The sequence below is a fragment of the Argopecten irradians genome, chromosome 10, assembly GCF_041381155.1.
Source record: "Argopecten irradians isolate NY chromosome 10, Ai_NY, whole genome shotgun sequence".
NCBI classification, from domain to species: Eukaryota; Metazoa; Mollusca; class Bivalvia; order Pectinida; family Pectinidae; genus Argopecten; species Argopecten irradians.
In genome coordinates, this window is record NC_091143.1 from 16,416,307 (window position 1) to 16,435,010 (window position 18,704).

Here is an 18,704-nt window from a genome sequence, read left to right on the forward strand (position 1 = left end):
TAACCTTGGATGAAACATGAAAAAATAAGCAGAAGTCTTATTCGGAAGTAAGACATTTAACTTTGTTACCAAGTTTGAAGAAAATCGGTTAATATTTATTACAGTTATTGTACGGAAGTGGCAGAAAATTACTTATTATTTTTACTAAATCAAAGGGACATAACTCTGTTAATTTAGATCTGCCAAAAGTGGTGATCTAACTTGGCTAGGCCCTTAAGGTATTTAACTTTGTTACCAAGTTTTAACAATATTAGTTTTAACATTTGTTAGTTATTACACAGAAACTGCAGAAAAATGACGTTTGAAGTTAATCAAAGGGCCATAACTCTGATAAGTAACATCCGCTGAAAGAGTTGATCGAACCTGGCCAGGCACTTAAGGCATTTAACCTTGTTACTAAGTTTGAAAAATCGGTTTACATTTGTTACACTTATTGCACGGAAATTGCAGAAAATGACGTTTTAGTAATTCAAAGGGCCATAACTCCTATAAATAAGGTCAATCGACAGTCGCGATCGAATTTGGCCGAGCCCTTAAGGCATTTAACTTTGTCTCCAAGTTTGAAGAAAGTCGTTTTACATTTGTTACAGTTTTTACACGGGAATGGCAGAAAATGACGTTTTTAGTGATTCAAAGGGTCATAACTCTGCTGAATAAGGTCCATCGACAGTCGCGATCGAACTTGGCCGAGCCCTTAAGGCATTTCACTTTGTCATCAAGTTTGAAGAAAATCAATTTACATTTGTTACAGTTATTGCACGGAAACGAAGTTTGATTTAATCGCCTTTTACGATTATGCAATAGGACAACAGGTACAATTCTTTTGCGCTACCTGCAGAGCCTTTTTCTAACCATATATTGCCGCCAATATTAACATCGTTTTTTGTATAGAATGAAATTGCTACAATACAAATTATTCAAGATCAACAAGTCATATTATAAGAAACTGGCATATTACACGCCAAAGATGATATCAAATACATATACAAAGAGGTTGTTTGACGTTGTTTTCTTATGGATGCAAAGAAAAACTATCATAGGTATGTCCCTTTGTCTCAGTCAGCGCACACTTGACGCCCAGGGAAGACTGACTTTAAAGTTTTCTACTTCATTTCAAGTTTTATATAATAGTTATACTGATAGTAAATGTCTAAAAAAGATTTGATACTAGCGGTGGTGACTATGTGACCTGAGATAACCAATAAATTGGATGGACCAACCACTGCTTTTAGAGACTTAAAGATTCACTCTGCTGGTCTGAGTGATTAGATAAAACACGTGTATAATCAGAGGGATGGTTATATATGTTTTCCTGATATGAGGTTTATGTATGAACAGCATGAGAAGTATGTGTGTTCATTATGCGAGTTCTTCTTCAAATGAAATTTCTGCCGGCCTGTGATTGGATTTTTTTTCTTCTGAACTGCCTTTGGTTTCTCTTTGAGATAGTCCAGAGATGAATACATAACGACAATGAAAGTAACACACGGAGTATCAAGGATGGGTTTGGATATAACGCAAGTGATTGTAACCCCTGGAATATCTGTGATAAAGAAATTAAACATGTACATGTAGGCATTGACTTATTATTTTCCTGTCTACAGTAGGGCTTAATTAGCTGAACGTAGATCGAGGATTCAGAATATGTAGAACAGGTATGGTCAAGTGCCTTAAATTCGTCAGGGACCTGTTTTCGTCATATTTGCAATTTTGCTTATATCTCATGAACTATCGCGTGATTTCATAAAGAGTGTCGTCTGCCAAAGCAGATTTGATCAAGGAAGATTTGTCATGCTTAAAAAAGATTGTGTCCTATAACCAAGTGATTTTATAAAAACGATGTAGCAATATACCTCAAAACGAAGGTATTTTCTTAAGTCCATTTTAAATGAAACTTTTAAACCCTACCGTCAGCGTTTGACTGTCCACGTGCACTGATCAGCAGTATGTCAACAAAGTACCGGACGTCACGTGTCTGATCTGTGATTCATAGCCCAGATTTTGGGTTAATGCAAATTATTTTGGCGATTCAACTTACCCGATTTTTTTTTTAGTGCGGTACTGTTGAAAACAACGTTATTCTATGTAAACAGAGGTGTTCGCCACTTCCAATGACAAATAGGTTTAAAGATTTAAAATCGATGTAACTACAAGAAATTTTTAGCTAAAACATTATCTCACTAGCGCCTGCTGCTCATTATTTATTTGGAATGATCTCAATTTGCGTAATAAGTGAAACAGCCCCCCCTGACGAAAATAGGTCCCTTTTGGGTCGGCCATCGCCCAACGACCGACTGTATACGAAATCTTCCGTATTGCGATATATGAATAACAAATTGAAAGACATCTTGCTGTACATGTAAGACAAAATATTATATATTTGTGTTGATAAAATTGGTACATTTTATTTCTTGCTGGTTTGTTGATATCCGAGGGTATTCAATTACGCTGACGAATATTGGTCCTCCAAGGGTAATCTTGAAAATCCAAAAATCTGCTTTAGTTAATTTCGGATAATACATATATATCTACATGTATTAGATATAAAGATATCGCCCCAAGAAAACATACAAAGACATACAGTTGTGTATGATGACATCGATTTAATCAACATTTTTGTGAAATATTAACGCGTTAATTAAATGTAAACGTGATTAAATAATTATTGACGCGATAAAAATTAGACGTTAAATGTAGTTTTAACGCGTTAAAAGTGTGATTAACGTGTTAAATGTTAACGCGTTAAATTATTTCGTTTATGACATGAACGGCCTTTCATACAAAATATAGTATGATCCTCTATTAAACAAAAATCAAGGGAGGTAACAACAGGTTTTTCAATAATTCTGGAAAGTAAACCAGCAGCGGCATTTACAAAATTCTAAACATAACTTATATTGATTAATTTTACCAATGGGACTAATTCACGTACCACGTAATACCTGATAACGTTTGAGCGGGACTAGTATCTCAAGTGGTGATGGAACGTAACTCTTTGTTATTTTCCCGGTGAAATGACGTTAATCCGAGATAATGTCATTTGATGTCATTCCATCACCAATAGAAACAATAGTCCTCCACAAACGTTATCGAGTATCACGTGGTACGTGAATGAGTCCCATTAGGTAGTTAAAGTGTGCAATTTAATAGTAGTAGTAAAATATATTATTATTAATGAAAATAACGCGTTTTAAAACTATGATTTTTAAAATCCCCGCGACAAAATAGAATATTGAGGCTCACCAAAATATTTTACGTAAATATCTGACGTCACAGCGCAGAAATTATTGACGTCAAAGTTACGTCAGATACACTGATAAATGACGTCATGACTTGAATTTGACGTCAAACCGATGTCAATCCGACGTCTCACACCTACTGGGTTGTAACATAAGTGATACATTCACATTGTTTTCCTCAACAGCCGCCGGAAGCCATGCAGGTTGGGGATCTTAATTTGGAAGGGCCTACTTCTGGTTCCCGAGGTTCGGTTTACAGTCCTCCTAATGGAGGATGTCGTGCGTGGATGTTAGTACTGGCATGTTTTGTCATTAACCTGTGCAATGCTGTTGTTTCGCTTATGTTGGTCTCTAATATCATTCGTGATTTCACCAATGAATTCGGAAGTGATAAAGCAAATGACATCGCTGAAGCATTCACTGTTGTAAGAAAAATAGGAGGTAAGATTGTTCATACGGTCTTGTTACATCGGTCCTATTAACATGTTTTGCTTTGTTTTGATCATGTACAGTATACCTCGCCGAGAAGAATCTACTCATCTCTTCATCGCATGTGTGCATGCATTTGTATATTAATGGTTTCCACCCACAGTTCACACGCGCCACCTGGTGTGTATTATCGCGGCAGAAGCAATGTGTTGAAGAAACCTACATGCATGGATGCGTCTTCTAAAATGGGCAATTTAAATAAAATGATCATTAACTCTGTCAATTTTTAAATTATTGACTCCATGTCTTAACATAATAAAATATTAATAATGTATAGATGTACAATAAGTAAAATCGTACTTTTAGAAATCATTTTCATCGTTAACGTTAATCTTTTATAAGCTTTGTGTTTTAGGATTGAGTATGGTTATACCAACCCAAAATGTCTATGACAATCAGATTAGTTTAGGGTGGACAAGATTTCTCCTAGTCAAGTGATGTTAAAGCCTATAGTTTTATTTGTATTAATTCGACACTCATTTGTACATTTACTTATTGAATTGAAATCTTCATTTAATTGTTCGGAAGCAGAAATTGGATCATTTTCAAGAATATTAAATAGCCCATAAATAGAATTGTAATTACACATGGATGCTCAATATTTTAATTACCGTGAACCTAGTAAAGATTTACAGCAAGAATTAGCTCGATACAGCTAAAAATGCTTATGCAGTGATGATATAAGTAATAGCAATTTCAGTAAAAAAGCTAAAACTGTGGCTCTACTCAAAGCGAAAAAAAACACAATTCCAAAATGGCCGTTAAATGGGTCATTTCTTTACATCCCCGTATAAAAATTCTTCTAAAAATAGAAATTGCAATTTTTTGAAAATATTTGCAACTGGCAACTTGCTACAGATATTGATAGATTGTATTTGAAAATCTCATAACATCTTTGATCTTTGTCGAAACGAGACTTCAACGGGACTGAAACCTCAGAAGAATACATCCTTAAGGATTCCTTTTGCGTTATCTTCTGACGACATAAAGCTAATAGTTCCTGTTTGTGTTATCCTATGGCGACATAAAGTTAAGAAGAATTTCTGTTTGTGTTCTTCTACAGTAACTTTGTTGTGGTAGCAGTTGCATTATTGTTATCAGGGGCGTAGGAAGGGGGGGGGGGGGGGGGGCAAGGGGGTCAACTGCCCCCCCCCCCGTTCTCCAGGACGGGGGGGGGGGGCAAACATGTCTTTTTGCCCCCCCCCCCCATTTCGCCGACTGAAATTTTTGCTTATTTGAAAGAAAAATGGGTCCTCATACACATTTTTCGTACTTCATTCTAGAAAATTTTCCGCTGCGCGGCGCATTTCCTAAAACGTTCAAGCACATAATGTCAAACCTTAAATAGTGAAAATTCAATACACACAAACTTGACTAAAAATGTCCATCAAGGGATTCTATGTGCTATTTAAAAAAATGTCTCTTAAAAGATCAATTTGTTTATATGTCTTAGCGAGACAATTAATTCATTTTTTTATGTTACACAACAATGTGCCGATGGTGTGAAGCCGGTATATTCAGATCGAGTAGGGTTGCATAATGTTATGACGACACAATTATCATTTCTAAATGCAGGTAGCTTTAAATCGAAAAATTACCATGTTAAGAACGCTTTATACTCATTAAACTTTATCGTAAAACTCATCTCAGCCATTCTAAATCGTAATTTTTTCCCGAGGGAGACCCCCGGACCCCCAAACACCAAAATCTTGCGCTGTCGGGCGATCGCAAAATCATCAAAATACATAAAACTCATCCCGGGGGTCACCCTCAGATCCCTAATAAAACACCAAAATCTCGCGCCTTCGACGCTCACACGCTAATTCGGCCAATTTGCGTATTCGTTAATTTCCTTTTAGCGACCCCACTGTCTATAAATGTGTACAAGGATTAAATTTAGTGATATATGAAAAATGTACATAAAGCATATATTATATGGTTGGGAGTTGAATTAATCTCCTCCTGTAGGTGTGCCGTTTTTTGGTTTTTTTTTACAAAATATTGAGGACCTTTGCCCCCCCCATGACGTTTCATCTTCCTACGCCACTGGTTATTATATGTAACTGTTCCTATTCTTTTCTGTTTTCAGTTGTGGTGGCGGCCATACTGATGGTGCCTCTAGGATACCGTATTGTGGGAATCATAGGCTGTGGGATGTATGGCGTAGGTCTCTTTGTGTCGTCCTGGCTCACTAAAGATCAGGATGACTTCGCCGCCTTTCTATTAGGAGGACTCAGTGGTATTTAAACTTCTATCATGTTACAGACTATTGTAGAGAATGACATAAACATAGTACCAAAAAAACGTAATTATTCAGCCTTAAATGTAGTCTATATGTCTACAACACCTTTTATAAGATTACGGTTTCTTCTAAACGATACAGAAACTTATACTCCTCACATAGATTTCGTAATTCATGGGTTACTATTTCTGTGTAATATTCATCCCTGGACTATTTCAAAGCAAAACATAAGACTTTGTATGCGACAACAAATGAACAGGTAATTTGGTCATTTGACAAAGAATCGAATAACAGTATACTGAATGACTATGAAGTTGGACGTCGGTCTTGGTGTTATCTTTAAAGATGCTCCACCGCTGACAAATGGTATTTTTTCACTGTCAAAAGCAGGAGCAGACGATTTAGTATTTTTCTTCAGTTACAAAAGTTACTGACTTTACACCATTACCAACATTGAAAAGTTTGAGCTTCTAATTTTACTTTAAGTTAAAAAAAATATGAAAAATAATTAATTGCATCCCGAGAAAATTCCGTGGCGCTATATCATATATAGAATGAAGTACTGATTGCGCACACACCAAAGTCAAAATAAATTATTTCATATTATATTTTGCGTTAATTTATTAGACATATATATACACAATAAAACACCAATTATTGTTTAAATAAAGAATATCATTTATGCTCTGTCGGTGGTGGAGCATCTTCAAGGGAAAAATCTGTTGGCCTCTGAATGTTTTTATCCTGAATTGCTTCCAGTATTGCCATGACGTAATCAACGGATGGATATGACGCAGTAATAAGATTGCCTGCTGTTATAGATGTGGTTTATTTTCGATGATAATTTATAAATGATTGTGCATACAATTTTTTATCTCTTTTTTTTCAGGACTGGGATCATCTTTTCTCCTTCTAACGGCTATAGTTCCACCATTGGAATACTTCTCATCAAAGCGACTTCGCGCCATTAGTATTGTAAGGATTGGAGAAATAATCGGTCATACTGTAATATTATTTGTATACATACCATTGAGCATAGTTAAAGAAGCTCACTACAAGTGGGAAATTAACTTCCGGTATCAGTTAATCCCGGTAGGCGTCGCTCTGCTATGTTGTGCCACCCTCAAGCCCCTAGAGTTGAAGAGCTCCAACAGTAAAACTAACTTGGTCAGCAGACTCGCTGGAACCGTTGATTGGAAACTGTTTAAGGATCTAGTGTTGTATTTAATACTAATCCTCATCTTCATGGACCATATCGGTACGTCACTTTCAATCAAGGCGTTATTATGCGTACATGTGTATTGAATGTACTTTGAAATTATCTTCTAAGAGTATATTTTGATTCAAACATATTTTTTATTGTCAAAAATACAATAATGGATTATGCACAAGTTATCACAACTTAATAATGCCTTCTTCAAAATACATGTATATACAAAACTTTGATAACATACAATCATATAATTATGTATATATACAGAAAATATTGAAGAAGAAATAGAAAAAAAAATCAAAATGAGTTTGTTGTTACAGACTTGACCTAAAATCTAGCACTATCTTTAATAAAGGTTTGTACCCATTGAAATATCATTTGGTTTTCCATGTTGGACAAGTGTGGAGCACCATAAAGCAAAATATTAATTGAAATATTACCATATTGTGAAACATTACGGAATAAAACATCCCTTTGTCTAGTATAAAGACTACATTCAAAATAAATAATGAGTTGCATTTTCACATTGATTACCACATGCGCATGATGGGTCGTTAATTATATTTACTCTGTACAAATCATAGTTCAGACTGCTACACGAATGTCGCAATCTTGTATGTAAAATATTAAACTTCCTTTTCCCAGTAAAATAATAAACGGGTAAAGAATTTACATCAGATTGTATCAAAGTTTTGAAGGTACGAACGGATGGCTGCTCTCTGACATTGCTATGCAAATCATTCCATAATCTAATAGAAGATGGCAGGAATGATTCAAGTGAACATGACAAACGGACTTTCGGAATAATATAGTTTTCTCTATTTCTCATGTTGTAGACGGGTCGCTCTCCAACTTTAGGAGGAAGGATATTGGTCAGATGATAAGATGGGGTTAGGTTATTATGGAGTTTATACATTAGAATAATTTTTTTTTTTAATTTTTCTTCTTTTTACTAGAGGTACAAGATTGGTTTCGAAATAGAGTGAGTCTTTACTTGAGAAGGATGGCATACCCGTTATGATTCTTGCCGCCTCAAGCTGCACTTGTTCGAGTTTGTTAACATCTCCCAGGGAGCAGCCATCCCATACTTCGCACGCATATTCCAACACAGGCGCGCAACACAAATGCTTTATATATCCTTAATAAAGTTTTCCTATTGAGTAAAATTTTTAACTTACGTAATGCCGAAAGTTTTTTCATACACGATTTTTGAATTTCTGAAATATGTAACGACCACTTAGCATCTGCACTAAATGTCACACCTAAGTGCCTATGACTGTCAACGCATCTTAAAATTTCATCACCAAAAGAAAGTTGCAAGGGATGCAGGTTTTCAGAATTGGATACTAGTAAAACGTCCGTTTTTTGAGGATTAAATTTAGTGAGCCAATCTAGAAAACATCTGTTTAATCTATCTAAATCTCTATTAAGATTTAATTCAATATCATGAACAGAGGATGAAGAATACATCAAAGAAGTGTCGTCAGCAAATAGACGTGATACACTATCTAAATTGTCAACTATATCATTAATATATATTAAAAACAAAAGAGGCCCTAACACACTTCCTTGTGGGACTCCAGCATTGGTGCAACCTGTGCTGGAATATTCGTTTTTAACAATTACCTGCAGTTGTCTACCTGATATATAACTTTTCATCCAATTAAGCAAATTACCTTTTATGCCATACGCATTCAATTTAAATAACAGACTCTTATGCCATACTCGATCAAATGCCTTGGAGATATCACAAAATATAATACGTTTTAATGTATACATATTTTAAATTGGGGTAATGACAATACGGGGGTTTCGAGATCCCAAAACCAAGTAAGTAAAGTACAATTTCGTCGATTAGTCAAATTTTCCAGTGATTGTGACGTCACATAATTCATGTCAAAATATGACGTCGCAAGATGGGACTCAAAACCACAATATTAAAGTCCCACTACCTTTCCGACACTGCTTTTGATTATTGAAATGGTATTAATTAAAAATGGGGTTGATTTTTTTTTGTATAATCACAATTTTTTTGCTTAGCGTTAATGCTACACCAACACCTATAATTACCTCCTGAACAATTTATCTAAAATAAATTAAACGTAATTTTTCATAACGCGAGTTGTCTTAAGTTTCCCGCCGTCATCCTAAATACCATGTGTTAGTTGACAATCACTGCGCTGAACGGCAAAACAGCGAAGTAAAACTTCATCGATATCATTGATAACACACATATATATACAATGTATATATATATATATAACTATAAAACAGTTTTTTCCTCCCTAGCGCTTTCTCGGCTCATGCCGGTCTTCAGGTGTTTGCAAACCCCTGAAGACCGGCATGAACCGAGAAAGCGCTAGGGAGGAAAAAACTGTTTTATAGTTGTGTTTTCTTTTTATGTATATGGAAACCATCACATGGACACGGTTCTTTTTTACTTATATATATATATATATATATATGTAATCTATCATTTGTTTGGTGTTGTGACCTCATCTTAGGTCATCGATATCAATTGTCTTATGTTATTATTGTTTTTAAGATATTATTATTTTTTTTTTTTTTTTGGGGGGGGGGGGGGATGTAGTATAGTGGGCCATTAAAGATTCTTAAGCAAATCTCGTGTAGCAAAGATAGTATACAATTTGATTATCTATTGGTTACTCATAATTACCCGGTACGCTAAATAACTTTTTAAATATGATGCTTTTCGTTTTTTGACTTTTTTTTGCTGTAAAATTATGTATCATATTGTGTATATACAATTTTTTAATATTGAACATTCTTCTTATTTTCACTATTTTTTAACTATTTAATTTCATTTTAACAGGTAAACCAATGTCACGTAAACAGTATATCAGTTTATTGGAAGAAATGGAAAGTGACGACATTAACGCAAAAATAATAACTGTCATTATACCATATCTTGGTGAAGTGGCCGGACTTATCCTGATGGTATTGTGCTGCTGTTGGAAGAATAGAAAAATCGGAACTGTTCTGATTCTCATCGGAGTCATTAACGCCTTGATTGGAATACTTGCTTGCGTCGCGCCGTCTCTCAAAACATTCGGACTTGTGGCAATGTTCGGGGCATTGTTCGGTGTCAGTAAAGGTCAGTTCAAAGTATTACTTATACCACCATACATTGAAAACATCTGATGTGAAAACTGCTTAAGACGATGCCCTGTTAATCAATGTTTTACCTATTGATATTGTAAACAACATAACTTGGGTAGCCTATAAAGCCTTCATTACATTTGAATTATTGAGACAGCAGTTTACTGTATAGTGAATAAATTTTGCAAAGTCTTAAGTGAAATTCTTTATTTTCGCAATATTGGCGAATTTAATGAAATCCGTGAATTTAAAACACTAGTGAAATATCTAGAATGTAAGGATTGGTATTTAGATCTTTTCCACAAGGGTTTATCTCTTTAGTGATTATAAATAAGTTGCAAAGAAATCCTTACTTATGTTGACGACATGAAAACGTAATTGATCTAAGATTATTGCATCCAGATGAATCATCTAAATTAACTCCTCACTATTAAGGCCCATTAGCGAAACAGAAAAATATGGAATCTTCCTGATTAAAACCCTAAGCAGTAAACATTTTATGGTTCTTTACATGTTCTTATTTGGTGGAAAAACTTATTGCAATATTGAAATACGCATTTTCTTTTTTTTCATTTAGGAGTATTCAACACGCTACTGGACAGCTCTGTGCCGGATATATTTGGTAGAGGCCATGTCCGTATCGTTGAGGGACTGTTTGGGTTGATGATTGGTATTGCTCAGTTAGTGATATCCCCTGCGTATGGCAAGTATAAAGATACACCTCCGTGAAGTTGATTCGTACTCCCTTGTTCAATTATTTCTTCGATTCCCTGATTACTTATTCGACTAATGTTTCAAAATGCCTTATTATGCATCACAATGATCAATTTAACTGTTCAATGCCTTATCAAGGGTCCATTACTTATTCGATTCCATGATTACTAATTCGATTCCTAGGTACTGATTAGCATGATAAATAGTTCAAAATGAATTATTAGGTATTTGATAAAATCTTTAATACTTAAATTCCCGACTAAAAGGATTAAGTGGTGTTCAGCTCCAAGGAGCAGCACAAGATGGATACGTGGCTGCGTTTCTACATTCAGATTCTGTCTTATATAAATTCCATGACGGTTTGTCTAAAAAGGGTATCTGATGTGTCTGAGGGTCCGACATCCGAGACAATGCAGGCCGATATTCAGGACATAGCTAACTCTGCCCTGAACAGGGTATTGGGGGTTTCGGCTTCATTACAGGTGCCATTGCTCATCAATGTCTAATTGCCTGTTTACGGCCCCTTCTTTGGATCAAATTACTTTGGGATAACTCTTCCTTGTGTTCAAAAGGATTTGAAGGAGAGCTCGGTCGCTTCTCCCCTTCTTTTGAAGAGAATGCAGACCGTGAAGTTCAATACCTCGCATTGGTCAGCCCCACAAAAGAAGAAGGCAAGAGCTTCAGGTCACCAGTCTCTATGCAGTCGAAGTTGAAGCCTTACTTCAAGGTCAAGAAGGCAAGGATAAGAAGGGTAAAATCAACTCTGGTGCAAGAATAGTTCCTTACACTTTCTGCCCTGTCTTGGTCGTTCCCGGCGATGGGTCTGTTCTAGAGACTTCCTCCAGTCTCAGATTCTGGTCCTTCTCCCGCAGGATAAGGCTTTGGATTAGGAAACGATTATCCAACCATGGTCCAGGTTGGGTCTCGATCTTCCTGTAGGAGGTCGTCTGTCTGCCTTCCTTTCAAAGTAGAGGGAATTCACATAGGGCTCTTGGGCCTTGTCTGTAGTCAAGGAAGGATGGGGCATTCCCTTCATGCGGAATCCGCCCTTAGCGACAAAGTCCATCTTCCTTCCTCCTCCGAGGGATCCGGAGAAGGCACTTGCTATCCACGAAGAAGTAAGGACTATACTTCTAAAGGGCGCTCTTGAGAAGGTACCTATGGAAGACTGCACACCCGGCGTCTATTTTAGAATGTTTCTGGTCCGCAAAAAGTCCGGAGCTTTGCGTCCCATCATAAATCTAAAGTGTCTTTAACAGGCACGTAGAACTATTTTCCGCAATTCAAGATTGATACTCCACGGGTATCATAGGTTCTGTGAGAGGAGATGTAGGTCACTTCAGTTGATCTGAAGGGTGCCTTTTTCCTCATTCCCAACAGGAAGTCGACATGGAAATTCCTCCGTTTTACTTGCAACGGAATGGTTTTCCAGTTCCGGACCTTACCTTTTCAGCCTTTGGACTGCCCCTTTGGGTTTTAACAAGCTACTGCATAATGTCATAGAAGTTTGCACTGCATGGAATGTATGTTCACATCTATTTCAATGATTCTCAATGGTATATGGTATTGCCCTTCCAACTTGGAAACTCTAGAAGACCAAAGATCGTTTTCTGACCTTCATCGGCTGTTCCCACGTCTAGGTTCATTGGTTTTCATTGTTCTTGATATCCTCAACCGCTATGGCTTCCCCTTGGGGGACTTCACATCAGACCATTCTTGATGTCCCCCTGGAGGGTCCGTTTTCAGAGCTCCAGCTCCACTATGACCTTGTTCACGGATACGTCCATAACAGGGTTGAGTTCTTACCTCGATAGTCATAGCCATTCGGGGAAGTGGTCTGGGGAACAGCTTTCTGAGCACATCAACGTGTTGAAGATGTTGACTCTTCTGTTGGCTCTGCAGACTTATCGGATGATTCTGCATTCCAAGATAATTTGTAAGGCTACGGACAACTCTACATTTATCGTGTGTCTAGAGAGACAGAGGGGAGGGGTGAAGGTCACACGTACTGTGTGCCCTCGCTATCGGGTTTCTTCCTTTCATATTCACTATTAATATTTTTATTAAATAGATGAATCAATAGGTAAATTAGTTCATGTATTTTTTGTTTGTATTTACAGAGGAAATATTGGATACTTATGAAAAGGATCCATGGAAAATGGGATTTTACGTCGGCGGAGGAGTTCTGATCGCATCGGGAGTATTAGCTATCTTGACACGATTTAGAAAGCCACAGGACTATAAGTAAATTGTGCGTCTCACTATGGATTACTTATAGTACGAGAGATAACCAAATTTTGTTAATATGTTTTGTCTATATGTTCAAGAAAAGAATTGTAATAAGTTTTTGTATTGTTTCTTTTGATCGGTGATACATATTAGGGTTAAAGTTGGATCATCGCTTCATTTGAATACGTAGGATTCATTGCTATCACATAAAAACAAAGTTTTTTTCAAAAATGCATTCATTAATGTTTATGTTTACATACACATTGTGATCATTAGAAGCTAACTGCGATAAAGGCATATTCAAAATGCTTTTAAGTATCGCTTTGACGCCGCTCGTAACAATATCATTGCTATTATTGTAGTCTACAACAGTCCCATACATTTTATCCGTGTTATGAAAAATTAGCATTTTATTTATCTAATTATTTTGTTCAAGAGGTGACGACAAATGTAGTATTGATGGTAAGCTAATAACTTTTGTGAGTCTACAAAATTATCTCGTTTTGAATTCCTTTTTTTAAGGTTTCAAGCCTTTTCGGAAAGGCAGAATATGCTTAACGGTAGAAGTTTTTACATGTATTTGTTTTTGATGTTTTGTACCTATCGTTCTCTACCTTTAAATTCTGTATTTTAATAAGTCATTAAACCATTTTCTAATTAATACAAAATTAATATAGTAAAGTAAATCCTTTGTTGTTGTTTTTTCTCTAATGTTTTTCCTACGCTCATAATAAAACGTTTTGTTTGCTTTAGTTGTATCATTGGAGACAATAAGATGGAAAAAATGTTCTTTTAATGATAACACACAGGTACAAAAATTACTTTTATATCCTTTGATAGGTTTTTAAGGTCGATGTTATAGCTTCCTTTTAATCTTCTGATGAGAGTTGCTTCCCTTCCTTTATTTATATCAACTATGCATGATAATATGGATTTTCGACCTTTTCATCATCTGCTCATTCTTGATATTTTAGGAGTTACTATCCCTATCTATTAACCATTGGATATGTCATAGCAAAACTGAGGGATCTGTGTGCGATAACAAATGAGAGGGTTATATTATTAGTTTGGTCCTTTGATGCACATCAACATAGTTGAACAAAGACATAGTCATTCAAATCCCCCGCCAATGGAGATATCAAAACTGAAGTAAGTTTGATTGTGCAGACTTATGTGTATGAAAAAAACAGGAAAAAGGAAGTTGAGCTAAAGAAAGATGGAGTATAATTCAAGTAGAGCGGGGCTGCAATTGTTGAATCAGGTATACAGCCTTGACATTTATATTAGACTATATACACAAAGATGGGTGGAGTTTTGCAAAGTAACATTTACCATTTACCATGATATTTTCAGCAATGTTTCCATGGTAACGGAAAAAGTGCAAAAAATGAAAACCTAAAAATAGAAAAAGGTACTACTAGACCATAAAAAGAATGTGTCTATGAAGTTTCGTGGAAATATCTCTGCTGGTTTTAGAGTTATGCTCCGGAAATGAACCTGCTACAAAAATATGATATTTTCAGCAATGTTTCCATGGTTACAGAAAAATGCACAAAAAGTGAAAACCTAAAAATAGCAAAAAGCACTACTAGACCATAAGAAGAATGTGTCTATGAAGTTTCATGGAAATATCTCTGCTGGTTTTAGAGTTGTGCTCCGGAAACGATTCTTACACAAAAATCTGCCATTTTCAGCAATGTTTACATGGTTACAGAAAAAAGTACAAAAAGTGAAAACCTTAAAATAGCAAAAGGCACTACTAGACCATAAGACTAATGTGCCTATGGAGTTACGTGCATATATCTCAACCGGTTTTCCAGTTATGCTGCGGAAACGAATCTGGTACAAAAATATGATATTTTCAGCAATGTTTCCATGGTTACGGAAAAAGTGCAAAAAATGAAAACCTAAAAATGGCAAAAGGCACTACTAGACCATAAGACCAATGTGTGTATGAAGTTTCGTGGAAATATCTCTACTGGTTTTAGAGTTATGCTCCGGAAACCATTCGTATGGACGGAAGACGGAACCCATTTGTATATCCCCGCCAACTTCGTTGGGCGGGGGATAATAACGGTACACTGTAGTTGACTATGTCCAATGGAGGTGAACGTTATATTCTGTAGATCTTCGTAGGAAGTCTCTGTAAGCCTATCCTTGGTCTTTTTTCTCTTGAAATGCCTTCATTTTCCCTATGACATAGTCCAGGGGTTGATACGACTTCAGTGATAATAATTTCCTTTAAATATCCACGATGCCAACTTATGTACTTATCCAATGATATAGCGGTAAACGTTAAATACCTAACGTAGACAAATCAAAGTGTCTGTCTTCCTCAACAACAGCTGTTCTATCCTTACACTGTTCAATTTCAGTATGTTTTGTTCAAAATGATAATTGAATCAAATGGCAACTTATGTAAGAAAACCTAATTACTTGTTAGGCACCCTACAACAGCACAAGATCGCCTCAATCGACAGATTAACAACATGTGATTTTGGGGCAATACTGCCATTATTATACAACATATTGACCATTCAGAAGGCAATACTTGGAAAGAACTGTCATGCTTAGCCTATGCTGACTGTATGATGTTCCATCTTACATTTGTTGTTAGGTGTACCTGTCTTTTTACACAATCCCATCTCAACACTTACCCTGATAACTGACTTAAGGTTTCCATGTAAAACTTGTACGTTAAGCATTGAAGGTAAGATTATCTTTAGCGAACTGTTTATTTGTTGAACTACAGCATTCCTTTTGCGTATGTGCTGTTTGATCTGTTATCAAATGATGCCTTGGTTTTTCTTTTATCTTTTATAGACGATTTATTGCATACCATGCGATATTTTAGATATCACATATGTGATATCTAAAATATCACATGGCTTTTTCTGATTGGTCCGTTTGTAGACGGAGCCTATTTTCAACGTGGGCGTGACAAATCAACAAAGATACAGAACAATATATATAGATTTAATCACATTTTTAGTGTAATTGAACAAAAATATGTTACCTCTTCATGTTGAGTTAAAATCCTGTACATGTATGAATGCACGAGAGCTCTGAATTAACTTTTGCAATATAAAGTCATGTTGCAATTATTTAACTGGTACTGAGACTAGCACTAGGAATCCCGTCATTTTTCTTGTTTTCCGAATCTTTTGTTTCCGTCTTTACTTTTTTGATTTCCGGATATTTGGTTTCCGTTTTAACCTTTTTGGCATCGCTTTTCCACACTCTAGTGTCCGGCTTATTTCGACCTGTTGTAGCTGCGATGACGTAGCTCTGAACGACGGACGGAAGATATCTGACAGATGGTCGTCGTCAGAGCTACGATTCCGTCCCATTGCCCGTAGTGTTGCAAAACATCCAGCGGTGAAAATGTTGCATTTCATGTGTGTCATGTAATTTTTTAATTAAATTCAACAATATCAAACATTTTTAACATAAAATGATTATTTATTTACCCACCTCCTTGTCAAAATTATGTTTTGAAGCACTTTTGAATGGCTCGCATCTCCGACACGGCTCACTTGGCCGCCATGATGCTTCTCGTTAGAAAGTCTCGCGCTCCAAATATGGCACCTAGTACCATATATGGAATGACCTACAAATTTTCACTACGAAAGAAATAAATGTTACAAAGTTTTTAACATGAACTTTAAAAATTCTTTTTTGCTTAATTCTTAATAATACTTACATTTGTTCAGTTTCACCATATTTATTCTTAGTTTGTTGGCTTTTTAAAACTTTTAAACATATTTGTTTCATTTCGTCACGGTTTCCGGTAAATCAAACATGGCGGCGTATTTGAACAGAATTATACATGTGTTGTGTTTGCCGTCGATTTTACCACTAGTAGTTGATGAAAGATTATAATCGAAAGGTTTGTGAATTGAATATTGATCATAGTTGTCAGAACAATACAGTTACATAAGGATAATACCCGAAAAATATATTTTTATCAGTCTCAAAGTGCCCGATGTGGATCACATCGGGGCTTGCAACACGGCAACGGGGTGGAATTCATACCCTGCCGGGAACGGAGTGGAGGCAGGGTATGATTATTCGTTCTAGACCTGTTGGTGCTCCGATGGTCTCTTATATGCACGAACAGCAGTGCTCCGGTGTCCTGTCCTTTCCATGATCATCTGTTCATCAAAACGTAACCAAAGTAGAGAAACAATTGACATGTGTACCGTGCAATACTGTAATGTGAATGAATCCATTTTTGTCATTTTCAATCAAGATTTGTTTTAAATCAAGAACTGTTTTATCACTACGAATTTTAATTTATTTTTCACATATGCACTTTCTTTAGCGGAAAAAAATATTATTTATTTATTATGTTGGGTGCTAAAACCAGTAAATAACGCATGTGCAACTTAATATACATGTTCGTATTTTGTTTTACAGATTATACACATAATATTAATTGCATACATTTTTGTGATTCAATTTTTAAACACTATAGATTCAGACTTACCGGCATGATAAAGGGACGTCGCACACGTTCTCTTTCCTGAGTGGTTGGAAAAGTTTCTCTCGAATTCGGCATTCTTGCACATATTTTTCATAATTGAGTTCAATTTATAAACTCCAATCGGCTGTGTTCAAAGTTTGCATCCTTCAAGTGGTCTCCGATAGAACAGTCCCTGTCCATAACATATAGGCTACGTGAATGCCTGAATCATTGAATAAGTTAGCATCAATTTTCACGAGATCGACACATCTCAGATCTGCCATCGTTGACGATCAATTCTATAATTGGAGAGAAACTAGGACAGGTAGTCAGATAGGATAGGATACAAAATGGCGGAAAAATGTGACAGTGACTACTTGACAGGTTCTTTTATGCTGTAACAGGAAATGGGATAGACAGGAAGTGGCGGATCATTATCACAGTGATTTCTTCTATAGCTCCACCTCTCGGCACGTTGAGTCAAAACCTCGGCTGTCATTGGATAAAACAGATACATAATTGGCACTCGTGACGTATCGGATATATCACACTCGTCCTACGGGACTCGTGTGATAAACATCACTCGTGCCCATTATGTATCTATTACTTTGATCGCACTTTAAGTTGATTAAGTTAAGTGCTGCGGTTCGTTCACCACCGGAAACAAACCAATTGATGAAATAAATCAATAACGCCTTTATGATATCGCGTTTTTAAGACTGGTTTATGAAAAATATTGAAATTTCCTTCAATGCAAATGTGTGGTTACTTCAATATGTATTAACAATGTGAAACTCGTAGATCACCATAGCCACAGTCTTATGTATTACGACTTGTTTTGATTTTTTTTTACATCTTTAACAAAGTGAAAAGTCGTAGATCACAATATAACCGTTAGGCATTTCGAGTTGTCCGCCCTTAGATTGCGGCTTGTTTTCACATTTAAAAGTTATAAATATATACTTCTGACATAGAAAAAAAAAGTTAAACAAA

At 36.0% G+C, this 18,704-nt stretch overlaps 2 protein-coding genes across 2 annotated transcripts; one reads left to right on the plus strand and one right to left on the minus strand.

The window, feature by feature from the left end:
* The first annotated feature begins 3,304 nt into the window (after positions 1 to 3,304).
* Positions 3,305 to 13,911, plus strand: LOC138333255 (monocarboxylate transporter 12-B-like). Its single transcript, XM_069281523.1, has 6 exons — positions 3,305 to 3,680; positions 5,818 to 5,967; positions 6,860 to 7,228; positions 10,017 to 10,298; positions 10,881 to 11,006; positions 13,138 to 13,911. The coding sequence occupies exons 1-6, from the start codon at positions 3,437 to 3,439 to the stop codon at positions 13,263 to 13,265; spliced, it is 1,299 nt and encodes a 432-aa protein (XP_069137624.1). The 5' UTR covers positions 3,305 to 3,436; the 3' UTR covers positions 13,266 to 13,911.
* A 2,354-nt stretch (positions 13,912 to 16,265) lies between these two features.
* On the minus strand, positions 16,266 to 18,304 carry LOC138332564 (uncharacterized). The gene is made up of 4 exons (XM_069280568.1): positions 18,272 to 18,304; positions 17,736 to 17,856; positions 17,329 to 17,414; positions 16,266 to 16,509 (listed from the first exon to the last, which is right to left on the minus strand). Exons 1-4 carry the CDS (start codon positions 18,302 to 18,304, stop codon positions 16,423 to 16,425), a joined length of 327 nt encoding a protein of 108 aa, XP_069136669.1. The 3' UTR covers positions 16,266 to 16,422.
* Between the last annotated feature and the right edge of the window lie 400 nt (positions 18,305 to 18,704).

Bases quoted from the DNA above. Each gene is read 5' to 3' on its own strand.
- LOC138333255 (XM_069281523.1), top strand. From the start codon at position 3,437: ATGCAGGTTGGGGATCTTAATTTGGAAGGGCCTACTTCTGGTTCCCGA. The intron at 7,229-10,016 runs GTACGTCACTTT...TCATTTTAACAG, and splicing joins CATCTTCATGGACCATATCG to GTAAACCAATGTCACGTAAA. The intron at 10,299-10,880 runs GTCAGTTCAAAG...TTTTTCATTTAG, and splicing joins ATTGTTCGGTGTCAGTAAAG to GAGTATTCAACACGCTACTG.
- LOC138332564 (XM_069280568.1), bottom strand. From the start codon at position 18,304: ATGGGCACGAGTGATGTTTATCACACGAGTCCC. The intron at 17,857-18,271 runs GTAGGACGAGTG...CTTTGAACACAG, and splicing joins ATGTTTATCACACGAGTCCC to CCGATTGGAGTTTATAAATT. The intron at 17,415-17,735 runs GTAAGTCTGAAT...TACTTTGGTTAC, and splicing joins GACGTCCCTTTATCATGCCG to GTTTTGATGAACAGATGATC.